Source organism: Natator depressus, chromosome 6 (genome assembly GCF_965152275.1).
Source record: "Natator depressus isolate rNatDep1 chromosome 6, rNatDep2.hap1, whole genome shotgun sequence".
Classification (NCBI taxonomy): Eukaryota; Metazoa; Chordata; order Testudines; family Cheloniidae; genus Natator; species Natator depressus.
This window is the reverse complement of record NC_134239.1, coordinates 24,659,260-24,687,216: the sequence shown is the minus strand read 5'-3', so window position 1 is coordinate 24,687,216 and position 27,957 is coordinate 24,659,260. Positions and strand designations below refer to the sequence as shown.

The following is a 27,957-nucleotide window of genomic DNA, read 5'->3' as shown; positions in this document are numbered from 1 at the left end:
AATCTGATTTGTTTGTTCTACAGGTGTATATTGGTGAGCTTCCTCAGGATTTCCTACGTATCACCCCAACACAGCAGCAGCAGCAGATCCAATTGGATGCACAGGCAGCTCAACAGTTACAGTATGGAGGACCGATGGGCACAGTAGGCAGACTCAGCATCACTGTAGTACAGGTATGATTTGTAGCTCTCTTCTAATACATTTGTTAATCTGCTACATCTTCCACCCGTGGCCACCTGAGATCTGATGCTGAAATTGAAGTTGCTACACTAATTGGATAACATAGTTTCCGCTAAGTGGCTCTGTGTATCGGTCTCTCATTATGAAATAGGACCTACACACACAGTTCCTAGCAGTGTTTACATACTAATTGCACAGCATTAACTGTAATGCACAGTACTACAGTTTTCCTATTTAAAATTTCTCGTCAGTATTTACTATTTTGGCCACGTACAGTAATTGAGTGGACGTGTGCTTTGTCATTGGGTTACTAAACCATCAGGAGCAGCAGCTTCCGTAACATCTTTTGTTAAAATAACTTGTGGGCAGAAGCTTTTTTCATCCTGGAATAAGATCAGTTATGCGGGTGTAAAATAAGATACTGTATGACTGCAACCGCAGCTTATAATATTGGTCCTTCCTTAGTGCAGTTGGGGCTGAAGTAGATGATCCCTTCCAGGCCTATGTGTCTGATTCTTTTTTTATATATAGATATAGATTAAAAAAAGAATATAGTACTATATCAGTACAATACTGCTCCCATTCTTATTGTATTGTTTTAAATGTTTTAATGTTCAAAGTGAGAAGTTTTGGTGCTCCAGGGACATTCCCTGGATAACTACTAGTTTCAGAGTAACAGCCGTGTTAGTCTGTATTCTCAAAGAAAAAGAGTACTTGTGGCACCTTAGAGACTAACCAATTTATTTGAGCATAAGCTTTCGTGAGCTACAGCTCACTTCTTCGGATGCATACTGTGGAAAATACAGAAGATGTTTGTATACATACAAACCGTGAAAAAATGGGTGTTTACCACTACAAAAGGTTTCCTCTCCCCCACCCCACTCTCCTGCTGGTAATAGCTTATCTAAAGTGATCACTCTCCTTACAATGTGTATGATAATTAAGGTGGGCCATTTCCAGCACAAATCCAGGGTTTAACAAGAACTTCAGAGGAGGCGGGGGTAGGAAAAAACAAGGGGAAATAGGTTACCTTGCATAATGACTTAGCCACTCCCAGTCTCTATTCAAGCCTAAGTTAATTGTATCCAATTTGCAAATGAATTCCAATTCAACAGTCTCTCGCTGGAGTCTGGTTTCGAAGTTTTTCTGGTGTAATATCGCAACTTTCATGTCTGTAATCGCGTGACCAGAGAGATTGAAGTGTTCTCCGACTGGTTTATGAATGTTATAATTCTTGACATCTGATTTGTGTCCATTTATTCTTTTACATAGAGACTGTCCAGTTTGACCAATGTACATGGCAGAGGGGCATTGCTGGCACATGATGGCATATATCACGTTGGTAGATGTGCAGGTGAACGAGCCTCTGATAGTGTGGCTGATGTTATTAGGCCCTGTGATGGTGTTCCCTGAATAGATATGTGGGCACAGTTGGCAACGGGCTTTGTTGCAAGCTTATGCTCAAATAAATTGGTTAGTCTCTAAGGTGCCACAAGTACTCCTTTTCTTTTGGATAACTACTGTATCATCTTAGCCTTCTAAACTTTCCTAGATTGAAACTTCTGCATTCACTTCATTCGACCATTATCTTGCCATCTAGTGTTGGTTAAGTAAACTCTTTCTCTTTAGGGGTGGGGATATTTGGAAACCAAGCTCCCAGTATAACTTGACTTACGGAACAATAGTTGGCTTCTGGCTAAGAAATGATGATAAAAGAATATATTGGAGAAGTAGATGTGAGCTACGTTGTGCACGGCTTTGAAAGCGAAGGGAGAGTCCTTACATTTGATACAGAAGGTTAAAGGGAGCAGTTAAAAGAATTTCAGAAGGGTCTGGGTACATTCTAACTGATAGACAAGGTAAATTATTTTTGGTACAGCCTTTTGGACAGACTGAAGTGAGGTAAGGCAAGGGCCCAAGAGGCCAGAGATGACGAGGTACAAGAAGTTTGGACTATTATCAGACAAAACATTGACATTATTGGAATCTTAAAATATTTTGCTGCTTCACAGAGAAAAATCTTCTGTGCACATCATTCAGTTAAGAAGTAATGTGATATATTTTGCTAATTTGTTCCCTTGTTACTTGTGGGTTTTTTTTAAAAGCCTTTAAAGAGTCATATTGACATTGAGCCAGAACTAAAGAGGAATTCGTGTCGGAGACTCTGCTATTAATGTGTAAGAATACTGTAAGTCCCAAGACTTGCTTCTTCTAGTCAGACTTTCATTGCCTTCATTCCAGACACTGTCCATATTTTTGTTTATACATTACAAATGTATAAAAATTTCAAAGGGGAATGACTTAACAGTACACTTTTTTTCTCATAATCTTTCAGTAACAATGAGTGGTGTAAACCTTGTGGCTTGGGCTCTAAAGCCAAAGGGTGGGACACTTTATCTGTAGAGTAATACTATACTAGTGTAGTGCTCCTAATGTAGAAACAGGTCTACTAGCAAAGCTGCGGTTTGTACCAGTATAGTAAAACCACTGTCAGTCAGGAATTGTGCCTCTTCATGTCCCTGACCAGCATAGATGTGCCAGCAGAAGTCCATAGTGTAGATGCAACTGTACCAAGATGTAGGAGCCTCACATCTGATCAGCTAGTTATAAAACTCCTTAGTGTAGATGAGGCTCAGGCACTACATGAGCTATATGACAGTTTTTATGTGGTGGCAGGGAATTCCAAACTACTTATTAGAGGCCAGAGGAACAAAGGCTATAAGCCACAAATGAATTTTGGACTCCCATTTTGTTCGAGTGCTGCTGGTTTTCTTGAGATATAGTCCCTACCCAGGGAATTAATCTTAAATAAACACAATACAATTCTAATACAATGCACAGGGTGAATTTATTTTAAAGCAGAGAGGGGATTTATTTTACTAGAGATACAAGTGTTACAACACTTCTTTGTGGCAGACTGTTACACACACTCTTAGATATTACTAAGGTGGATTGATTTAAATCAGTAAGCTGGAAAGTCTTCATTTAAATCATTGACTTTAATTGTGTGTTTTCATTTGTATTTTTCAGTTCTTTTCCTAAAGAGAGCTTGATTCTCATTGGTTGGTAACCATTAAAACATGTTGGTTTGCCACTAAATATAGTAGGGCTGTCAAGCTATTTAAAAAAAGTAATCGTGATTAATCGCAGTTTTAATGACACTGTTAAAGAATAATAGAATACAATTTTTTTTGTTTTCTATATTTTCAAATATATTGATTTCAATTACAACAGAATACAAAATGTACAGTGCTCACTTTATATTTATTACAAATATTTGCACTGTAAAAAAATGAACAAAAGAAATAGTATTTCAGTTCACCTCATACAAGTATTGTAGTGCAATCTCTTTATCATGAAAGTTGAATTTACAAATGTAGAATTATAATTTTTACATAACTCCCTTCAGCGGAGTGAGCCCTTGTTTGCAAAGGAGGGTGGATTTTACCTCGGGGATTGGACATGCAGCCGGAGAGGAGAGGCTGGTGCAGGGAGACTGAGCTCACCAGGCCCTTGTTCTCTGTGGCAGTGTTTCTGAATCTTTTTGTGCTGGCGACCCTATTGGGACTTAACCCCCCCCCCCCCAAAAAAAAAAAATAAAAAAAAAAAAATTGTGACCTCCCCCGTACCTTCAGCCCTGGGGGATGCAGGGCTCTGGGGCTCCCATGCCCTCCTCCATGCCTCCCTTCCCACCCAGAGGTATGTGATTAACATGTTAAAAAAATGAATGCATTAATTTTTGTTTTCAGTTAATTGCAGGTGTTAACTGCATCGACAGTCGTCAAATATAGCCTTTACACTAAATTTGTTGCTTTTTGCTAACCACATTTATTTAGGCAGTTGTATAGCTTATCCTAGAATCATAGCATCAGAGAAATGTAGAGCTGGAAGTGACCTTGAAGTCAAGTCCAGCCCACTACACTAAGGCAGGACCAAGTAAACATAGACTATCCGTGACTGGTGTTTGTCCAGCCTGTAAAAACCTCTTTTGATGGGGATTTCACAACCTCCCTTGGAAAGCCTATTCCAGAGCTAGAAAGATGTTTTTCCTAATATCTAACCTAACTCTGCCTTGCTCTACCCCTGAGGATTGCTTTTTTTTATGTGAGCCTCTGTCCACATCATAGGTGGGCCCAGTCAGTATCCCCTTTCGATTGTGACAGACTTCTTCTAAACTAATATAGTTTCATTTCATAAGAATTAATAAAGAAAATGGCAAACTTAATTTTATTTTCTTCTTCTTTATTCCTTTTTGGTTTCTTCCCAGGCAAAACTGGCAAAGAACTATGGTATGACCCGCATGGATCCATACTGTCGGGTACGGCTTGGCTATGCTGTGTATGAAACTCCTACAGCACACAATGGAGCCAAAAACCCACGCTGGAACAAAGTTATTCAGTGCACTGTTCCCCCGGGTGTGGACTCTTTCTATCTTGAGATATTTGATGAGGTTAGAATTTTATTTGTGCTTTGCTGGTTTGAGGTTGGTGTGGGACCTTACAAAGCTGGACTGAGGTGATGTAGCCCAGTGATGTATACCAGCACCTGGAATGTTTCGGGTTTTTTTGTGGTGGATCACACTTTCACAAATTTCTTTTCAACCACAACAGGTAGAGGTACTGTCTCTAATGAGAGCTGAGATTCTGATATAATTGTATGAGTTCTGGAGGGATGACATAGGGGTTGTGAGGTTATGTTAGCCTTAAAATCAAGCGGTTTCTGAATACTCTAATGCTAAACTACAGTGCAGTACGCGAGGAGCATTCTTTTATTCTGCACTTTATACTAAAAATAGGCTGCTCATGCAGTTCTTTGGGAGATAATGTTGCAAGACTTTTCAAATCCGATTATAGCTTTAATCCAAGATGTAAGAATTTTGGTGACAGTAAATCAGTTAAATGTAGAATAATCTTTGTAGACAAATTTGAATTAAAAAATGATTCCATCAAGAGGTTCTAGTGAGTAAAATTCATTTTACATGATTATGAGCCGGAATCCCAGGTTCACATCACGTTTTCTCCTTGTAGCTATAATTTCCTCCTGGTTCTTTCTGCTGCCGCCGCCTCCCACTTTACTCATTGAATATCGTTTCCTCCCAGCTCCCCTCTGCTGCTTGTACTTACTATCCTTGGTGTCTAAAACTTTTCCTACTGCTCCTGGTGCATGTGTGGGAGAGACAGTAGCATTAGAAAGCTATCTATAACGGTAACATGTTAGAATCTTGTACCTTACAGGTATAAAATCACATCTTTGGGTTTTCATAGTTTTCAAGATTTTTCTTTCAGTATAATTGTCTTATGTGAAGGTGGCCAATCTTCTGGCTATCAAGTGCTGGATAGTGTACTTTGGAACCCTAAACTACTCAAGCTCCTGAATGGTCATGGTAGAGAGTACCAGGGTTCTCAATGAATAGATGCTATCGGTGTCTCCTTTGAGAGGAATCAGCCATCCCACCTGAATAACCTGACCAGCAATGAAGAAATCATCCCTTTACACAAGAGACCTCACGCACTGTCTTCCCTTTTCTGAGCAAACTATCAAGAAGCAAAACCTTCTGTTCTGTTGGTATTCTGGGTTCCTCTGTTAAGTACCATGTCAAATCTTGAATCCTAACGCTTGTTCTTGTGCGTGATCGCCTGCCCACAGACAAGGAAGTACATCTGTACTCAACTTACTGGATCTCTGACACTTGATATTGTTGATGACCAAATTACTCCTGTCCTGGTCTCAAGAAGCTGCAGAGCCAAACGGAAACACAGTGAAATGGCTTAGGTCCTTGGACTGAATCCAGAGGATTATTGGTGGGCATTTGATCATCTCCAGGGCTTTCCATCTGCAGAATTCAATAAGGTTTAATTCTCTCCCCTCATGTTATTCAACATCTGTATGAAATCATTAGGAGAGTTCTCATTTACACCAAATGTAAATAGGTCCATTTCTCAGTACATAAGTGAAACTGGCTGCCTACAAAGCAGCTGTCTTAATCTGGAACCCAGACAAGACTAAGGTGGTGCTGGTGGGAGAACTTGCTTACTTTTGTAGCATGCGCCACTATCAACGGCATTTTTCCTTCAGAATAAGTTGGATGCCTAGATAACCACAGACAAATAACTGGTGACCCTACAGGACTCAGACCTGACTGTGGTGGTCTGTGCATTCGTGACTTCCTGCCTTGATTACTGAAATTTGTTAGATGTAGAAATGAAACCACATTCCCTTAAAAAGCTTCATCTGGTTTAAAAAAAAAAATGCAATAGCCCATCTACGTAACAGAACTGTTCACTTTGAACATGTGCTTCACTGTCTGCGCTGACAGCCTCTTGAATAAAAAAAAAAATAATTTTCATGGGAGATGTATTCCTTTGGAACAATGGCTCTGTGGTGGATATGTGGAAGCTTGTGATTGCAGGAGACAGAACTTTCACAGGAGCTGGATCTGTGGAACTCACTCCCACAAGAGAAATGACCAACATCCTCACCAATAATTCGACAACTACACACATCTCATTTCTGCTTAGTTCACCCTCAGTTTCTCCACACAGGCCCATGCATGTGCACACAAGAGAATCCCTACAAACTAATCAAGGTTTATCTTTTGCATTCGAGGAATGAAAAACATGTATTTTCTATCTTTAGATACTTGATAGGTGCTCACATACTGTGGTATTAGGAATCATAAGAGATGTGGATTTATATATGGTGAGTGAATAGAGATGATCACAAATGAATCAAAGCATATGCTTCCTTAAAAAGGAGGCAATGTTGGTAGGCTCTCTAACTTTTTGTATTACTTATACGTTTTCTGCCCTCACACACAAGTTTTTCTGCAGCTCTACCAGTAGTAGAAAGTGGTAAGGAAATATTCTACTCTAGCAAATTTATCTAGCACTGGTTTTAGTAAGTCTGTTTTGGCTTAGAGAATCATAACCAAACAGGTATTTCCACATCTGATTTTTATCTAGTCTGTCTTACTGCCATTGTGTGATTGCTCCTTACAGTATGTTTTTCATTGCTTTTGTCCAGTTTTGGGTTAAATGTGTCAAGCAGTTGGGCTTTCACTGCTTCCTGTTTGGAAGATTAATTTTGTCCTCTCTCCAAAGAAAATTGATGTGAACAGTCAAGGCATTCAAAAGTAAAACTGGTTTTTCTGGGGGTGGATTTGGAGGCTTCACTTCAGGATTCCAACTGTAGGGAACAATTTTCTGTGCAACAGAGTTGGCAATTTCCCAGGAAAAATTAATTGAGGATGGTTCAGGTAAATACCATCTTAAACCCAGTTTAAACCTGGAAATTGGGGAAAAATAATTAAATCAGTGTCCTGCAAGTTCAGCAACCATAGAACAAATCTTTTCAAACTAGATACATTCATTCAAAAGTGAGGAATAGGGTCAGTCTATCCACTACATCAAAGTTGGTCTGCTGCTGCCACATGTTGCAAAACCAAATGGCCCTGGACTGGTAGTCTGCAGTTCTGCATGCTTCTGATTGTTTAATGCTTCAAGCCTACAACTCTGCCTTGTTGTTTTCTATAATGGAATGTTTTTGACTCTTGTTTATATTATAATGAAAACTGAAATGAGTCATGACATGTATAACTTCCTTGAGAAAATACCAAACCAAAATATATACATACACTCTGATCTATATTATGACTATATTAGTATTGTGCCCACTGCAGTTTACTTTTTATTTGTATAGTCCTAAATTAATCTATGAATCTATTGCCTTATGTAACCACAATTTGAATAAAACTAAGTGCAATGTGGTGTGCATTAACAAAACAATTTGAAAAATAGGAAGTGCCTTAAGCTGGGACTAACTAGTTTTTTCCTGGACTGTAAAAACATCTCTGGTAAATGCCAGGTCATCTTTGCTGTCTAAAGAGCAAAATTTTTTCCCCTCAAGTTGGTTTCCAGTTTTATGTAGTTTGGATCCTTTAGTGAGGATAAATGGGTGGCTAGTAGTTCAAAATAGCAATAGTTCAACTAGAGGCATTCAGATCGATCAGCATTTGAGAACCTACAATATATATCACTTTGGAGCTGCTGTCAGTGCAATCCATACTGATGCTAATGTTGCATTTGTTTAGCATGTTCCATCTGTGGATATGAAAGTAACAAGCTGTCTCTGGCTGCCCTGTCGCAACTCCCCACGCTGAAAAGCCATAGTCCCTCTTTTAAAAAGGTACTTAGCTGTATTCTTACTGGAATACAATATTCAGTGGGGAAAAATCTTTGCAGGGAATACTGGCTGAACAACCTAGTGTTTAATTTCTGCTGTCAAAGTTGTGTTGCAAAGGATGGCTTAAAACTGAACTGGGTAAAATGTGACACTGAGACTTGTTCAAAAAACATTAATCAGAAATCATGTTCAGGAATTTTTTTTGAAGGCTGCGAGTTTGATCAGAAATATTTTATTTCTAATGCCTTTCAGCGAGCCTTTTCAATGGATGACCGCATCGCCTGGACACACATTACTATTCCTGAGTCTCTGAAACAAGGAAAGGTGGAGGATGAGTGGTATAGCCTGAGTGGAAGGCAGGGTGATGACAAAGAAGGAATGATTAACCTGGTCATGTCGTATACGGTAAGCCAAATGCGTTTTTGCGCTCAGGATATGGAGGGTGGATTTCTTAGGGATGGGAACAGAGGAGAAGTCTGACATGGTTTTACTGAGCTGTTCTATTGCGTTTTGTCATGTTGATTTTATATTGTTGACGACTATTGATATAGTTATTAGTTTAATATTTTAACTGTCCTATCAATAAACACTACCATTCTTCTCAGTGAGATAGCTGGATGTTGCACTTGCTGTATAGCATGTTATCCTAAAAGGTGGGCACACCATGAGTTGAAAGAAGAAAAACGGTATCCAGATTCTTTGAGGCTCTTCATATTTCCTGATTTTCCAAAAAGACAAGTCCTCCATGCTGTTCTGTCTACAGCTGAAGTTTAGTTTTTCCAACTGTGTGAAACTGTTGCTGCTTGTATAACAATATATAACCCTTCACCCCTACAAGCTTTCTAAGTAACCTGAATTGTAGTATTCCTGATTGTTTGAGTAGGCTTAACTAATCATTCTCCACTTTGATCACCATCAAAGTATTTTCAGTGCTCCTATAATGACTAGTTTTAATCTTTTAGGTTGAAGGCACAGACAGCTCAAAATTCACAATGAACTTTTACTTTCACATGGAAGACTGTGTAGGTTTTATATTACAAGCACAAGAGTAAAGACAGATGTTCCAGATCAGATTGTTCCAATGCTCAACTGGAGACTTTCAAATTTCATAACATCAAAAGTCATACAAGGCTAAGAATAGGTTAAAAAAAACCTTTTGCGAGGGGAAGATGCTGGGAAATCTTTGTGTTGGAAAAATTAGATGGCTTTTGGTCCAGAAGGCACTCTTCAGATGGGGGGACTTTACCACTTGTACTTACAGTGAGTGGTGGAACTACTCTTAAGTACTACTAATTGGGGAGTAAGGGTGGTAGAACTTAACCAAGAAGCACTCTGCAAACTCAGGACCAACTTGATCCTGGGTTTGACTTGTTCAGAACCTTGGGATCCAAATTATTGTTATTGATCATGACAGATTCCACCATGTTTACAAACAGTTTAGATCACTAAAGGTAGGTATTGAATGATTTAAGCACTGCCTGCAAAAATTGCCAATTAGAAAAGAGAAAAAATAACTGAACAAGATCAGAGAGCTCAAGGAGCCTTGGACGACATTAACCTTTAAAACACTATGCAAGATGCAGTACACCCCCTTGTGGACATGGAAAATATGATTTTTTTTATCTTTGATCAGTGAGAATATTAGTATTAATGGAAGTTGTAGAGTGTCTAAATTGAGACTGCTTTAAACCAAATATTCACATTCTTTGGCTCATCTAAATTAATCCAGCTGGGCTCACTTGATTTTGAGAAATTGCTTCCCTTTTAAATAGTAATGGATTAAAGCTCTTTATACAGAATTTACTCTATTGAAAAACTTTACAATTTGTGAAATGAAGCAGAATTCGTGAACAGATATACAGAAGTTTGGAAATTCAGATTATTTCCTCCTACTTACTAATGAATACCTCATTTTTATCTGGGAATTGTTACAAAAAGCTAGCTTAATTTGACATGGCTTCCTGGATTATAGATTCATGCCTTCAAATGGCAATTCATTTTGAGTACTCACATTGACTTCCTGAAAAGTGATATTAATATCTATTATTGCCAACAAACTGTGTGCTGTACTAGTCAATGTAAAGTGACTAGCAAGACTTGAAGGTTTTGCTCAAATGCATTGTCAACTTTAGTTGTGTTTTAACTTTTTTTTTTCTGTCATCCATTTGGTATTAAGTCCATACCAGCTGCCATGATGATGCAGCCGCAGCCAGTGGTCCTGATGCCCACAGTATATCAGCAAGGAGTTGGATATGTACCTATTGCAGGTATGTTCTCCATCCTTCCTTAAGGGTTTTGGAAAATTATTTTGGAGGTCTGAAAGAATAATTACTGAATTTCTCTTGTGTTCTGTGTACCGGGAGGTTGGCAGTGTCTGTTATATGGTCCTTTCTCAACTGTGTAATGTTGAGGGGGAGAGGGAAGGCAGGAGAGCAACCAAACCCAAATAGGGAGTCAGTCAGCTTTTGGTCTACATGATTTACATTGCGTTAACTAAAGATGTGATTTGTAAACTGGGTTAGTTAAATCAGTGCAAAAGGCTTATTTAGGTTTAAACCAAGACTAGTCTACACATGAGTTATTCCGGAATAAGGTAGGGTATGAATTTAAAGCAGAATAGCTCTTCCAGAATAACTCCATACATAGACAAGCTCTAAATAGATTAGAAATGTGTTTAACTTAAACTGAAATACAATTGTCTGAATATTGTGTATAAACAATACTACTTTGTTGTGTGGACAAGGCCTTAGGCTGGCACAGTGGAAGCTCCCATCTTCATATGTTGGACGGGTTGTCAGTACCATAGGCAAGGTTCAGACTGAGAGTCTAAAAAGTGGTGGTGTGCTACACAGTCCCAGAGTAGCAGGATGTTCCTGCAGTGACATAGTTAATGCTGTTGTTGAAGTCATCCATTAACGCTTAAGATTTAGTGCCTTTGAAATGAATTGGGGAAGTTCACACCTCTCTCATTGCTCTTATTTGTCTGTGCATACTCATTCAGGTAGTGCTTGCATCAATTCAATTTCATCTATAATGCTTAGTCGCTCTTTTTAAATTAGTTTAAATTCTGTGGAAATTCAGAGGCTGCCAGAGAAATACTAAGATAGTATGCTGGCTACTACCAGCTCAGATGGATCCCTTACCTGAACCCACCAGAGATTGGGAGCATCACTTGCATGTGAGTGGAGATCACTTGCATTGGAGGTTAAGGAAGAGGGGGGGTTGCTCTCTATTCCAATTTCTCATTCTAGAGTATGGCCAAGGGAAGTAGGAAGGTGCAACGGGGAATTCCCAAGGCACTGTGGTGTGGAGGAGGAATCTTCCCCATAGGCCACAGCAGAGCTGCTCTGCAACTTGGGAATCTTGCCACAGGACTTAAGTAGTTTGCTTTGTGTTTGTGCTCATCTTCCCAAGAGGATTTGTCAGTGGATCTATATGGCAGCAGATCAACTGGTCCCCAGCTTCCTTCTCCACAGTGGTGTACAGGAAGCTTCCATGGATCTGGGATCTGTTACTCAGGGAATCTGGGCTCCTGTAGATTCCCCAAATCCTCTCTTGTGTAGCAGAACTGCACCACTTCTACTCTGTTGGCAGAGTCTTCTGTGCTCACAGAGGGATAGAATCTACCCATGAGTGCACTTCTTTGCAATAGCATGCAGAAGAAAGTTATTTAAAATAGCAGCCCAGAATACACAAGTAGCTGAAGACCAACTTTTTCTTCAGAGGGTTTAGCAGACTTTCTCTGCTGAAATTCACTGCACTATTGTACACAACTGGGACAATGAGAGAGCCTATACTTTGAAGCAGAGGCCCTTTTATTTTTGTAAAAAAGTAGTAAAAATCAATTTATAGACTGTGAAATTGCCTTTCAAACTTCAGAAGCAGCACTAAATTATTTAATAGGTTTTTTGTGGTATTTTATTTCTCACATGACATGGTGTTTAAAAGCTTCATTCTGGTATAATATGGACATGGATTGAGGTGCAGTAGCTACACTAATATGTCAGTATGTGTACATCGAAGGGAAAGACTGAATTCAGTGTGGGTTTTTTGGTTTAAGTTGAATAAATGCATTCAAGTCCATGTGAATAAGTGACAGAATGGATAGGGCATAGAATCATAGAATATCAGGGTTGGAAGGGACCTCAGGAGGTCATCTAGTCCAGCCCCCTGCTCAAAGCAGGACTGATCCCCAATTAAATCATCCTAGCCAGGGTTTTGTCAAGCCTGACCTTTAAAACTTCTAAGGTAACGCATTCCAGTGTTTCACCGCCCTCCTAGTGAAAAAGTTTTTCCTAATATCCAACCTAAATCTCCCCCACTGCAACTTGAGACCATTACTCCTTGTCCTGTCATCTGCTACCACTGAGAATAGTCTAGATCCATCCTCTTTGGAACCACCTTTTAGGTAGTTGAAAGCAGCTATCAAATCCCCCCTCATTCTTCTCTTCCGTAGACTAAACATCCCCAGTTCCCTCAGCCTCTCCTCATAAGTCATGTGTTCCAGTCCCCTAATCATTTTTGTTGCCCTTCGCTGGACTCTCTCCAATTTATCCACATCCTTCTTGTAGTGTGGGGCCCAAAACTGGACACAGTACTCCAGATGAGGCCTCACCAATGTCAGATAGAGGAGATCGATCACATCCCTCGATCTGCTGGCAATGCCCCTACTTATACATCCCAAAATGCCATTGGCCTTCTTGGCAGCAAGGGCACACTGTTGACTCATATCCAGCTTCTCGTCCATTGTAACGCCTAGGTCCTTTTCTGCAGAACTGCTGCCGAGTCATTCGGTCCCTAGTCTGTAGCGGTGCATTGGATTCTTCCGTCCTAAGTACAAGACTCTGCACTTGTCCTTGTTGAACCTCATCAGATTTCTTTTGGCCCAATCCTCTAATTTGTCTAGGGCCCTCTGTATCCTATCCCTACCCTCCAGCGTATGTACCTCTCCTCCCAGTTTAGTGTCATCTGCAAACTTGCTGAGGGTGCAATCCACACCATCCTCCAGATCATTTATGAAGATATTGAACAAAACCGGCCCCAGGACTGACCCTTGGGGCACTCCACTTGATACCGGCTGCCAACTAGACATGGAGCCATTGATCACTACCCGTTGAGCCCGACAGTCTAGCCAGCTTTCTATCCACCTTATAGTCCATTCATCGAGCCCATACTTCTTTAACTTGCTGGCAAGAATACTGTGGGAGACCGTGTCAAAAGCTTTGCTAAAGTCAAGGAACAACACTTCCATCGCTTCCCCTCATGCACAGAGCCAGTTATCTCGTCATAGAAGGCAATTAGATTAGTCAGGCATGACTTGCCCTTGGTGAATCCATGCTGACTGTTCCTGATCACTTTCCTCTCCTCTAAGTGCTTCAGAATTGATTCCTTGAGGACCTGCTCCATGATTTTTCCAGGGACTGAGGTGAGGCTGACTGGCCTGTAGTTCCCAGGATCCTCCTCCTTCCCTTTTTTTAAAGATGGGCACTACATTAGCCTTTTTCCAGTCGTCCGGGACTTCCCCCGATCGCCATGAGTTTTCAAAGATAATGGCCAATGGCTCTGTGCAATCACATCTGCCAACTCCTTTAGCACTCTCGGATGCAACGCATCCGGCCCATGGACTTGTGCACGTCCAGATTTTCTAAATAGTCCCAAACCACTTCTTTCTCCACAAAGGGCTGGTCACCTCCTCCCCATGCTGTGCTTCCCAGTGCAGTAGTCTGGGAGCTGACCTTGTTCGTGAAGACAGAGGCAAAAAAAGCATTGAGTACATTAGCTTTTTCCACATCCTCTGTCATTAGGTTGCCTCCCTCATTCAGTAAGGGGCCCACGCTTTCCTTGACTTTCTTCTTGTTGCTAACATACCTGAAAAAACCCTTCTTGTTACTCTTAACATCTCTTGCTAGCTGCAACTCCAGGTGTGATTTGGCCTTCCTGATTTCACTCCTGCATGCCCGAGCAATATTTTTATACTCATCCCTGGTCATTTGTCCAACCTTTCACTTCTTGTAAGCTTCTTTTTTGTGTTCAAGATCATCAAGGATTTCACTGTTAAGCCAAGCTGGTTGCCTGCCATATTTACTATTCTTTCTACACATCGGGATGGTTTGTCCCTGTAACCTCAATAAGGATTCTTTAAAATACAGCTAGCTCTCCTGGACTCCTTTCCCCCTCATGTTGTTCTCCCAGGGGATCTTGCCCATCAGTTCCCTGAGGGAGTCAGTCTGCTTTTCTGAAGTCCAGGGTCCGTATTCTGCTGCTTTCCTTTCTTCCTTGTGTCAGGATCCTGAACTTGACCATCTCATGCTCACTGCCTCCCAGGTTCCCATCCACTTTAGCTTCCCTTACTAATTCTTCCTGGTTTGTAAGCAGCAGGTCAAGAAGAGCTCTGCCCCTAGTTGGTTCCTCCAGCACTTGCACCAGGAAGTCATGATCACAGCACCAAGGGCTGAACCCAAATCTGATTCCAAACTCATTTTATTAGAGTTAATATGAAGTTTAAATTCGATCAGGAATCTGGGTTACCTGGCATGTGGAAGCAATTTTACTCCACAGTAGTAATGTATACAAGACCGTTGAAATAACTGCACACACAAAAGATTGAAGCATTAAACAGTGAGTGTACTAGAGTTTTACACACTTTGTTGCTTCTGTAGTCCTAGTGCATTGCACCCAACAGGGACTCCTCCACATCCCCCTTGTTCAGGAACCCCCTGCAATACAATTCCCTCCCTCATGCTGGTGGCTCTGGGTCCCCCAAGCGAGGGGCTCTTTGTTCACCACTGCCTTCTCCTCCTTTCCACTTTCATTTTCTTTCTATCTTGAAGAAAGTCTTTCAGGGCAGCAACATTTTAAACTGTATCAGGAAATAAAAATGAGGAGGAAGGGTATTGTTATGCAGCAATGTGTTTGATGGCTACCAGCAACTGGTTCTTTGCTCTGTAGACAACTAACAAAGGTGGTTGAAGCTGCTGGCACCGCTAACCAGATGCTGAAACTGCATGTGTGCCCCACTTCTTCCTTTCGGCTTTGATTATTTTTCCCCCACCAAAGTCAGTAGGGTTCTGTCCACTGAGAGAGCATTCTCTGAAATCTTGGAATTTATCAGTTGCAGTGTTCAAAAGTTACTGTGTTACAGAGAAATGCCATTTAATTGAGTGTTAGACCTCATTTCACCAGCCAACTAACTGGTTTTGACTATAATTCATATACTCTGAAGTGCGATTCCATTATGATATAAACCAAATGCATATGTTCTTGTATTTTTCAATTAGAATTTATATTTTTCTTATTGTAGCTTCAAAATCATTAATGTAATAAATACTTCATATACAGTATGAATTTCAGTGCTCCACAAACAAGAGGATGTGAATGAGTCCTGGGAGATTACAACTGAATGCTGTACAGAATTTCTCAAACAGCTCTACAAAAAATTGCAGTGCTAGCCTCTCTGGCCCAGTCCTGTTGCATGTTGTAATAAGGACCATGCCTATACTAAGGGCATGTCTACACTTACCTCCAGAGCGATCGATCCAACAGGTCGATTTATCGTGTCTAGTGAAGACGTGATAAATCAGCTGCCGAGGCTCTCCCGTCGACTGTGGTACTCCACCAGAGCGAGAAGCGTAGGCGGAGTTGACGGGGAGCGTCAGCAGTCAACCTACCGCAGTGAAGACACTGCAGTAAGTAGATCTAAGTACGTCGACTTCAGCTACCTTATTCACGTAGCTGAAGTTGCGTAACTTAGATCGAGCTACCCCCCCATAGTGTAGACCAGGCCTAAGAGTGCTCTGGCCGTGCTTAATTTGTAATGAAAGAGGTGCCAGGGCTCAAGCAATTTCTTTTACTTTCATAATTGATGTGGCAAGCCCAGAGATGCCAGGGCAATGTGCTGCCAAGTCCAGAGGTGCTGGGGCTCAACCCTGGCACAAATTATGCACTGAATATTGGTATACTATACTAGCCAAATACTGGTGCAGATGCAGCTATAGTGGCAAAGTTGCGCTTTGCACTTGTGTAGTAAAACTAGCCTCTTCCAACAAAACAAGTCATACCATTAAAAGCACAGGGGTTGAAGACATGGTCCCGGACCTGTATCAGCAGAAGTCTGTAGTGTAGACCTGACCTGAGACTCATTTTCACATGAAAACATGGCTTTCTTCAGAGTTGAAAGATTAGTGCTCTTCTGTAATCTGATGTGCACACCACCTAGTGTTGTCTGTCCCTTTCCACTTCAATTTGAAAATATTTAAAAAATCTTTTGAAGAACTTTTATTGGTGAAACCTCTTCTAAGCAGAAAAGCACAGAAATCTCAGATTTAGTGCATATGACAGTATTTATTTCCTATATTAAATGTCGAATGTCCTAACTCATATTTGCGTAGTACAGAAGTGTCCTTATCTGGTAACATACCTGTACTGGTATGGGTGGAGTAGCACAGTTGTTCCACAGCCATGGTATACTTATATGTAGTACTGTTCTCATTACTGCTGCATTTGTTTTCAGAGTTAACTTGTTGCTTCAGTTATTACTGTGAATGAAAATATTAGGAAATCCTGCTTCTCTACTTAAACAATTCTTTATTTTTCAGACCATCATGAATTGCTTCCTTTATTTAACAAATGTCAGATTTTTCCTTTTTTTTTTTTTTTTTTAAGGACTCCAAAGGTGACTTAAAAGAAAATATTATGGACAGTTTAATGGTTGTTGTTAAATGCGTCTGATTTTGGGGGGGGGGGGGGGGGGGGGTTGAATTCCAAATCAACTTTTTTTTTTTCGTCAGCTCATTCTACGCTGTTTGCACATAGCATCTTTCCAGGTTTGCATTTGATAATCTCTGGAATCTTAGACAGAATCTGAGTCAGAATAGTAGTAGAAAGATACTGAATGTAAAGAGTAATTGATATTCCAGTTGGTCACTTTGTTTTTAAAGTGACAGTAAACAAGCCTCTTCAGTTATCTTTAGGATACTTGAGTGTTTAAAGCAATTCCTGGGAAATCCATTCTAAGCAGAAGATTTTCTGTGGAAATGATAGTGATAATGGCTCTGGCCAGTTCATAATCAGAAATGATTTTGGTTTTTTTAAAATCCCTAAAAGCAAGCAGCGGAGATGGACATAAACAGAAGAATGATCCACAAAGGAAAACTTCAAGCATTGCCTGCATAGGATCCTCACTGAGGTGGCTTGTGAGCTTTGTCCTCTAGTACTGGTTATCTGGAGGAGCTGTCATCCAGGTGCCAGCTTCTGGAACTTCCTGTGGAATGCCTGGACACTGGAGAGTTGGTTCATAGTGCTGACTGTAACGCCACCTGCTCCTCTTCCTGACAATGGGTAGAGTTCCTTCACTGCCAGCTCTCTGTGTTGCTCTTTCTTCTGACTTTCTTCTCTATTTCCTGAGGTCCAAGTAGGAAACCTTCTCCTATAACTCATTTTCCTGCGTCAGCTGTACCACACACTGGAGAAGGGACTTCTGTGGCCCAGGGGCTCCAAGATTAATCTCTGTTATCCAGAATACAATTAAAGCTCCTCCTGGAGTCCCTTCCCCTGAAGTGCTATCTACTTGTCTCAACTCTAGATGATACTGTAAACCTAATGGCTACACTTTGGAATCCCTCAGCTTTTTGGACAACTCAAGGGGTGAATCAGCATACCCTTATTGACCACTACCATCTTGTCCTTCTGAGTGATGTTTGTAAGTTCAGTTTCATCTGCAGTGTAGTAACAAGGAGAGAGTTGCTAGAATGACATTACCTCGGACCAGGGGGTCTTGGATGAAATAACTGGTTTATAGTGTTCAGTTCCATTTCACGTTGACTGAAGGGTGTTTACTCCAGATTTTAAGAGATGATATTACCATGTATAACTTCAAGGGCGGGACCTGCTTATTGCTTAAGGATATGACTGTCACAGTGGTCCACATTGTCACAGAATCGGTAAATTTTGCCATTTATATGGACCTTGCTGCTGCACATTAACAGTTTTAGTTCACTTTGATCAGCTGCTGTGCATTAACTGTTTGTTAGTTTGCTTTGACCTAGTCCTGTCAGGACTAGCTCAAAGTGAACTAATGAACTGTTAATGCATGGCAGCATAGTCCACAAGGTCACCATGACCATATCATGAAATCGTCTATTTTTTACCATTAACACTGCTGTGAATTATGCATAATTTTACCGTATCATCATCATCCATACTTATGGTAGAAGTCTATGATTTTTGGATTGGTGTGTCCATTACAGCACTTGCATAGTTCTCAATCTTCTAGGGATAGACAATATTGTTTTAAAATATCCCAATAGGAGATCTTCATTAACTGAAGCCAGATATTTCTCTAATTCCACAGCATGTTAGAGATGATGGGAACATCACCCGTGGAGCTGTAGAACCGCATTTTGGATTCATCGGGTTTTGTACTCTGGCCTGCTAAACTTCCAATCTGTCTTTCTCTGCTCAGTTTGTCAGATCTCCTGACCCAGAAGCTTTTACATCCTGATTTGAGCTCTTTGCCTAGTGGTTGGCTAGTTGAACAGTTTAGATTGAATTTGAAAAGACCAGAAAATCCCACTTGAAAGGAGGAAATATTCCACCCGAAAATTCACATTCTGTGAAATGGACCTGGTTCTCTATCTGGGCAAGATTAAAGGATGTGAACTTCATTATTGTTCTTTTCTTCTTTTATTGTGATCTACTTGTTTTACACCAAGCAATCAAATCTCTCCCTCAGTTTGGTCAGAGTGCACCTGGCTTACAATTTCACTGGTGCAAGATTCCACTGTATTCTCTAATCCTACATGAACTGAACATAATTATGTCATTGTGTTGCCTATTCAGGAGTTATCCCCATTCTGGGACTTGTGTGGTGCCTACTAACACAATTTTAGCAGCTCAAATGTTTCCTGGACCACCTGTCTTTGAAGACTGCATTTCTGGTCATGATCATGTTGGCTTGAAGAGTGAGAGCCATGTATTAATGGCTCAGCCATTATATATAATGTTCCAGAATGATAAGATAAAGGTATACCTGCATTTCAAATTCTTGTTGAAGGTGACCTGTGACTTTCACATAAGCAACTTATCACCAGGGAAAGCTAGGCTACATTATTAGTAAGGTTTTAAGTTACTGCCTGATCAGGGCTAAGCCATTTTGTAAAACACCTAGATGGCTGTCTTATTTGTAGCATTATCTTCACATGCTAGGAAACAGTAAAAAATTTCCAAGCAGATCAGAATCTCTCCACTAGTTCATGACATATTAAGGTGCATTTTACCAGGCCTCAAATGCATGCCTCAGAAAAGTCTCCATTGTTAAGAGATGCAAAGACACTACCTGATGGTCCGTCCATATTTTCACTTGACATAACACTAATAATTTGGCCTGTAGATTAGATACTCTGAGGCAAACAGCCTTGCAATCGTTAGTCAGATAAGACTCTCCAGATCCCCCCCTTTGGGTCTGGGGACTTCTTGTCAATTGCCTGTAGTGGAGAGTCCATGCAGAATGTGTTTTGAAGAAGGTACAGTTACTGTTATCTCACCCAAGATTGTAGAGTCTGACAATGTATTGTTAGTGGAAGGAACTAAATATCAGTTGGGGTTACATCCTCTGTTTACTTGCGTGAGATTGGAAGGACATAGATAGGATGCGCCAACTGGCACTTCTTCTCAAGAACTTCCCTTGCCTGCAAAGTGAATCCATGCCATCAGTCATCTCAGAGCCATAGTTAGTATGGAAAGTACCTTTTGTTTCCATACCGTCTACCCCGCATCCTTTTACCCCAGATTTTCTAAAGGCCACAAGTCATTTAGCCATGCTAGTCCTGTTCCCCTTAATGGGAATCATAAAGAGAATCTTACACAATAGGGTTTATGAAGTGTTTGTCTACACTGCAGTTAGACACCTGTGCCTGGCCCGTGCCAGCTGACTTGGGCTAAGGGGCTGTTTATTGTGGTGTAGGGATCTTGGGCTGCAGCATGAGCTCTGGGCTCCTCCCACCTTTCGGGGTCTTAGAGCCTTGGCTCCAGCTTGCACTGCGATTAAACTGCCCTGCAGCTTGAGCCCTGTGAGCCTGAATCAGCTGGGTAAGCCACAGGTTTTTAATTGGAGTGTAGACATACCCTTAATTTCTCTCAGTGAACTACATCTGCAATTAAGTAAATAGCCACTAGGTGTCATTCTGTTCCAGCAATGATCTTACAGACAGATTCCTAAGTGAAAGTTTTGGTGATAAGGCTTTTTTGTGACTGAAATATAGCTATAAACACTTCCTTTTGATTGGGTTGAAATGTCTATTCAGAAAAGCTAAACTGCTAGTCTTTAAAAAAAAAAAAAAAAAAAAAAGAGAGAGAGAGAGGAAACGCCCCCCGTAAAAATGTCTGTGATTTCCAAAATGTGTTCAATTTAAAAGAGAGAGAACTTTTTTTCTAATCATACTCAACCTGTTATCTGAAAGTCAAGCTATGATCTTTCTGGTTCATTCATCAGGAAAAGACTCTGCATTTGGAACTTAGTGCAAGCAGGACTGTTAATCATGATGTGCAAGCCAGAATAGAATCTCACTCCCTCAGTCTTTGTAGTACTCACTGGAGTAAAAAGTAAGAAAAAACTGGTTTGTCACTACAATAAGTGGATGAGACACAGGAAGAAAATGTTGAGTAATGAGGGGTCATTTTTACACTGTGAAAGGGGAGATGCGCAATACTGGTCTAGAGCAGAAAGAGTAATAGAATATTCCGCCTTCTCTCCCCCCCCCCCCCCCCCCGTTTGCTGACGAAAAGCACCGGTGTGAACAGAGCTTTGTCAGCAGGAGAGCTTTCCTGCTGACAAAACTACTGCTGCTCGTTGGGACTGAAAGTTTTTTCTCGGTGGGAGAGCTCTCTCCTGCCAACAGACAGTGGCTACAATGCACTACACTTTTAGCAGCACGGCTGTAGCAGCACGGCTGTGTCACTAAAAGATGTGTTGTGTAGACATAGCCTAAGTCAGAACTACAAGACATTAAAAGTGGATCATTAGGGCTCCATCAAGGGCATGGATTATCTCTTACCAATGAGGGAAAACTAATCTTAGCTAATTGTGGCTACACCTTGTGCATCTTAACAAGAGAGACCTTAATTTATGCAGACTCAGTCTTCTGAAATTGTAAACTCTTATTGCAGTGACAATTTTTTAATGAAAAGTTCTCTGATAAGAATAAAAAATTTAAAGTCTATTGTAGTATGAAAGCTGAGGGCTAGTATAATAGCGTGCCTCTTTTGGATCTACAAGTCACCTTGCTTTCTTAACTTAGTCCACATTAGTATTAAATATTTGTATGCAGTGCTGTAGGGATATGTTGCCTTTCATGGAGAAAAGAAAGTCACTGCCACAAGGAAATTGCAGTCTAGGTACAAAGCTTTCCTTCTGATCACCACTTCTGCAAACCACCTCACTATATCTTCAGGAAATCTGATCTGACTATTGCAACAAGTTACATCTAATTAAGAGACACTGTGAAATATGAAGGCTGGGATCCATAGTCTAACAGCTTTGTATCTGAATTTGCCTGACTCTCATCCTTGGAGGGTAAACTGTTCATTTCCTGGTTAAAAAAAGTAGATTAATGTTTCTTTTCCATGTCTTATTCCTTTCCCACCTATCCTCAGGGCTTGAGTACTTTGCTCTGGGTAAGTCTTCTGAGATCTTATCTCACCCCACATTACTGTATCAAGAATCTTTGCATGAGCTCATTGAAATTGCTTTTTGTTTGTACACAGCATATTGTACCACAGAGCATTGCACTTGGATGTCACAATGCAGCAGTTTTAATACATCTGTTTTAAGATATAAAGGCATCTTTGCCCTGTTGCAGGTGCTAATGGTCTTTAGATGTTTGGTTTTTTTTCCTTTTTCTTTCCAGAGACTTCAGAAATAAACAGGATTAGTTATAGTAGTCTACAGGTAAAAAATTATTAGTTTTAGGATTTTTAAACTAAAACAGCATGAAAGTAGTAAAGTCATCAATACACAAAGGCAAGCTGTGCTGGCAAGATGTAGAACTAATTCCAAAGTCCTTGACAGCATCTGGTTCAAGTAGGCTTGTGGCCTAGTTCAGGTAGCAACTATTCTTAATGTCAACGAGCACTAATTTTGCACTTGTACGTTTTTATAGAGGGAGAGAGGACTTTCCAAACCCCTGCCACTGTAGGGTTTGGGGGTTTTTTGTTTTTTTGTTTTTTTTAAACTGTAGGAGTGGAGGAGACTTCAAAAATTTCTTGGAAGCTCATGTACTAACAGGTTCTCCAGTGGCACATTGACAAAGCTTCCTATCCTTTCTTTCCCTTCCCCACCCCTCTTACCTTACAGTCTCATGGGTAAACTTTTTCATCACCATATGCCTTTTGGAAGCAATATTCATTTTGATTATTAGTCTTAGCTAAGTCATCTGATGCCTATTTCTGTGTGAGCACTACTCAAGATAGTTGGGCCTAGATTCACAAAGGTACTTCAGCATTGTGATGCTGAGTGGTGCAGCACCTAACTTTTGGGAGCCTAGAAAATCACAGGAACACACTGATTCAGGCATGTAGGCTCCTTATACACTGAATGCGGGGGGGGGGGGGGGGAGGCGCCTTAGACCGCTATTCACAAAAGCCAGGATGCTAGACAGGAGGCCATCCAAACTAGCCAATGGGAGTTGCCAATAAGATGGGTATGTGCTAAGTCCCTCCTCTTTCACTGAGATAGATGCCTCAGTTTGGACTGCAGGGGGTGCCTATCTCTGCTAGCAGTTTTCAGCTGTGAACCCTCTAAAGTTAGGCATCTCAGGTGTTTTTACAAGAAGGTAGCCAGTGGAGGAGGACCTCTAGCTTGACTTTTAGCCCAGTGGTCAGGGTACTCATCTGGGATATGGGGAAACCCCCCCTCTGATGAAAACTGATTTGAACAGGGATCTACCACCTCTCAGGTGAGTGCTCTAACCAGTGAGCTATGGGATATTGTAATATGGGGATCCCTCCGTTTCTTCTGTTGAAGCAATTCCACTGTGGATGAATAATTAGTTGTTAGATCAGGGATTTGGATTCTGGATCTACCACATCCTGGGTGCGTCCTTTAACTACCAAGCTATAGAATCATTCTCATGGTTGTGTGTGTCCATCCCTGTGCTCTTTCTCCCCTCTTCCCACTCCCACTCCTAGTGACTAATTTATCCACAGTGGAACCGTAACCACTGGGCTACAAGTTATGAGGGAGGTCCTCCCCCAGCTGTTCTGTGTAAACTTGCCTGAGGTGCCCAATCCAGTAGGTTGTCTGAGATGCTTACTAGGCCCTGCGCACAAGTTAGCTGGTTGAAGACCTGTCTTTCCTGGTTTATGAATCATTGTGTTGCTTAGGTGAGAGATAGGTGCCCAGAGGCAGAAACATAGGCATCTAGGGAACTTTTTACTGCGAAAACTTAGACACCGAGTGAGTTTAGGCATCTAAGGGATTCAGCATGAATTCTGTGAATCACACTGAAGCCAAAAACTGGGACTTTCGCGCCTAGGTACTTCAGTCTGTGTTTAAGTCTGGAGTTTAGATGCTGACGTATTTTTGTGACTCTAGGCCTCAGCCATTGGTTTAACAGATGACTCCTTTTCTCTTGAATAGTTTGTCAAAGTGATATACACTGACAAACCCTTAATTTTGAACTCTCAAATAGATATTGTGACATCCTCAATTTGAAGTTAGTATAAAAAGTCCAGTCCAGTGTCTTCATGAAAGGCTAGATTTCTTCTTAAATAAGTCAAATGTCATTTACTAGCATCCTGAATTCCAGATAAAATGGTGTACATAAAATATAAAACAACTTGATTGGCTTGGTTCTTAGTTAGCCTTGCCAGAGCACCAGAATTATTGAGGGATTGGAGAATGTTCATGTTTTCCATAGACGTCAGTTCATTTTGTAATGAGTGCCATAACTGGGTATGTTGTTGAGACAGAATGTGATGTTCTAAAAATAAAATCATGGCCTGTAGTTTTTAGCACCAAAAATGCTGACACAAGTGATTCTTTATACAAAACAAACATTTTGGGAAATTTTCAAAGGTATGAATGAATTAGGCAAAAATGAGTTGGATGCGATCGAAAAGCTCCCCCGAGTGGTGTTTTCAGAGAACTATTAAAATGGTATAGCCTGCAAGAAACTATTGTATGTAGAGTGTCATATTTCATTGTTAGATAAAAACTTTTGAGGAAAAGAAATGAACATAAGGCACTTGACTGAACTAGAAACTAAGAACCAAAATATTTGTGTAATGCACTGTGTACAATCTGGATGAAAATTTTCCCCTTGCTGTTTCCACTGCTGTTCTTAAATGACCACAATATGCTATCAACTGACTTGCTATTTTACATGTTCATTTTTTATATTATTGGAATGTCATTGCTTGTGCCAGCATGTTTCCCACTGTAGTCACACTGATGCTTTAGAGAACGGACTCTCCACTCTTAATTTATAATACTTTCTATGTAATACTGGAAGCAAGAGCATAATGGCAGTGTGCAATTCCAGCTCCTCTGAAAACGTTTAATACTGTTATCTTCTATCTATGCTTGTCAGTGCAAAATGAGCTATTACACAGTATATGTTAAATGAAGTGGCATCTTACTGAGTCTTAATTTTATAAAATTGAAGCTACTTAATGTGTCAAGCAGTTTTAGTTTAAAAAAAAAACCTCAATCTTAAAATTTTAATTCTTTAACAGGAAGATTGTCGTGTAAATGTTGGATTTTTATTTAAAAACAGTATTTAAATTTTGAAAAACTATATAGAGACTATACAGTAAATGAGAAAGTAAACTTTCATCATGGTATTAAAATATCATGGTTTATTTTTATGGTACTCAGTGTAGTTGTGCTTGGACTGTTTTTGTGTACCAAATGAATTTAAAGTGATATAAAATTTTCAAAGCCACTTGTCTGCAGTTTGTGCAATAATGAGGGAGAAGATGGAGTGTTAGAATTATTAGGAAAGAAAAATAAATTAAACTCTATATAAAGTTGAGAATACTTATTCAGTAGAGATTTTACAAATGTATATGATTCAAGAGTTAACATATCCTGATGACACAATAGGAAAGGAAACTCTGGCCTTTGATTTTGTCTGAGAAGACATACAACTTTAAATTTATGGATAAGATGATCTGTTTCTATTGTTTCTGAATCACTTCAGAAACTAACTGGAGTGATACTGCCTTTTCTTTTTTGAGTAAGATGGTTACTGGCTGTGCTATTCACCTGATGCTGAATCTGTTTTAAAAATTTTTTTTAATGAATCATTTAAAACAGTTTTACAAGCTGTCTAGAAACTGGTGTTCTATTAAAAGACAACTTGTGGTTGAAAATTAAGGTTTTGAGGTCATTTTCACCCCCAACTACTTTTTTGACAGTGATAGTCAGAGGCCAAATTATTTTGATTGGTTGGATTGCTTTACCCATATTTGTGTTATCTTGTGCTGTATGGAAGCCATTTTCACTGATGAAGGCTTTAGACATGTATACTTAGTTTTTGATGTTTGTCAGTTCTCAGTCGAGCTTATTTAGGAGGGGGAAGATGCCTGATGGGTAAGGCCCTTCATTTTTGTATTTTATTGATTTATTTTTCATCCAAATTTTGGACCATTCAAGTACATGAAAATGCACATTCTGTTAAGACTCCAATATATTACGTTAGGTAGATCTGTTTGTTAACAATAAATTAGTCAATGTAAATGTGAGGCTGTCTGTTAAAGTAAGGCAATGTAGTAGAAGATACATATGCACACGCATGTGTATGTACTGTTAATATACAGTTCATGAAATAAGTCACAGCATTAAATAGCTTTTACTTTCAGTTCTCTTAGTTATCTCTATTGGTTTTTTTCCCTTTCTTCCTGTCCCCCAGTATTAACCTGGACTTTTATCCAGAAGACTGTGAAGTAAAGTTTTTGCACCAATTTTTCACCTGTTTTTTGAATTTTTGTAATAAACACAGATATATTCCTGGATGGGGGAACTCTTCCCCCCCCCCCCCCAAAAAAAAGGCCTTTGTGATGGGTTACTTAAGATAGATGAGTTTAAAATTGCTTTCGTATGTCTTTGAAAAAGGAAGGCAATGGAGCAAAACACCTTTTTTAAATCACTGAAAAAGGAGGAATGGTTGGAATTGGAACTCTTTTTGTGGTGCATTGGAAAATGTGGGTTCACTAACTGAACAAGATTCTTGTTTAACTCTTGCATGTCTTAGGTTTTTATGGAAAGCAGGAGGACTTACATTTTATTAAGGTATGGCCATATTCATGGAGCAATGTAGTCTTAGTCCACAAATCTTCTATGGAAAGAGAAGAAGTGGGAAGCAAAATGCTAACTGAAAGATGTAGTTCCTGAAAAGTTTGTGCAGATGGCTGGCTTGCTTCAGGGTTATGATGTAGAGACAAGTTTTTGGTGGAGTTCATTTTTGGTAAATTCTCTTACATATCTGAAGGCCTGTGCCATCTAAAGAGACCCTCATTCACTTGCTTTTATTATATTTCAGTCTTTGAAAATCTACAAAAATTCTTAATGGTAAAATGTCAGGTCTTTATCATCAGTAAGGTCAAAGATGATGACCTTTAAGTAAGGAAAACTTTTACTGGCTTTTATCAGCATTCCCAACATAAGAGAGGCCATACTGAGTCAGACCAATGGTCCATCTAGCCCAGTATCCTGTCTTCTGACAGTGACCAATGCCAGGTGCTTCAGAGGGAATGAACAGAACAGGGTAGTCATCAAGTGATCCATCCTCTGTCGTCCAGTCCCAGCATCTGGCAGTCTGAGGCTTAGGGACACGCAGAGCATGTGGCTGCATTCATGGCCATCTTGGCAAATGCCATTGTTGGACCTATCCTTCAGGAACTTTTTTAGTTTTTTTTTTAATTCAGTTATAGTTTTGGCATGCACAACATCCCCTGGCAATGAGTTCCACAGATTAACTGCGCATTATGTGAAGTATTGCCTTTTGTTTGTTTAAACCTGCTGCCTATTAATTTCTTTAGGTGACCCTTGATTCTTGTCTTGTGGTATTCACTTTCTCCACACCATTCATGATTTTATAGACCTCTATCATTTCCTCCCTTAGTCATCTTTTTACCAAGCTGAATAGTCCCAGTCTGTTTTAATCTCACCTCATGTGGAATCCGTTCCACACCTTTAATAATTTTTGTTGACCTTCTCTGTACCTTTTCCATTTCTGTAGGTCTCTTTTGAGATAGGGCGACAGAACTGCATGCACTATTTATGGTGTGGGCATACCATAGATTTATAGTGTGTCGTTATGATATTTTCTGTTTTATTATCTATCTCGGGGCGGGCAAACTTTTTGGCCTGAGGGTCACATCGGGTTTCCGAAATTGTATGGTGGGCCGATTAGGGGAGTCTGTGCCTCCCCAAACAGCCAGGCGTGCCCTGGCTGCTGCCCCCTATCTGACCCCCCCACTGCTTCTTGCCCCCTGATGGTCCTCCTGGGACTCCTGCCCCATCCGCGCCACCACGTAGAACAGAGCACTGGGTCAGGCCACGGCTCTGCAGCTGCGCTGCCCGTCAATAGCTTGCAGCCC

The 27,957-nt window shown here is 40.3% G+C and overlaps 1 protein-coding gene across 3 annotated transcripts in view; it reads left to right on the top strand.

Annotated features, from left to right (window-relative positions):
• The window catches only part of TOLLIP (toll interacting protein), a 57,530-nt gene that overhangs the window by 20,485 nt on the left and 9,088 nt on the right, over positions 1-27,957 (top strand). For 2 of the 3 annotated variants that reach the window (XM_074954817.1, XM_074954819.1), the window contains exons 2-6: positions 24-173; positions 4,448-4,630; positions 8,614-8,766; positions 10,538-10,628; positions 22,009-22,029. In XM_074954817.1, the coding sequence (XP_074810918.1) occupies positions 24-173; positions 4,448-4,630; positions 8,614-8,766; positions 10,538-10,628; positions 22,009-22,029 (598 nt within the window). The remainder of the gene's footprint in view (positions 1-23; positions 174-4,447; positions 4,631-8,613; positions 8,767-10,537; positions 10,629-22,008; positions 22,030-27,957) is intronic. The other variant, XM_074954818.1, reaches the window with a different exon arrangement.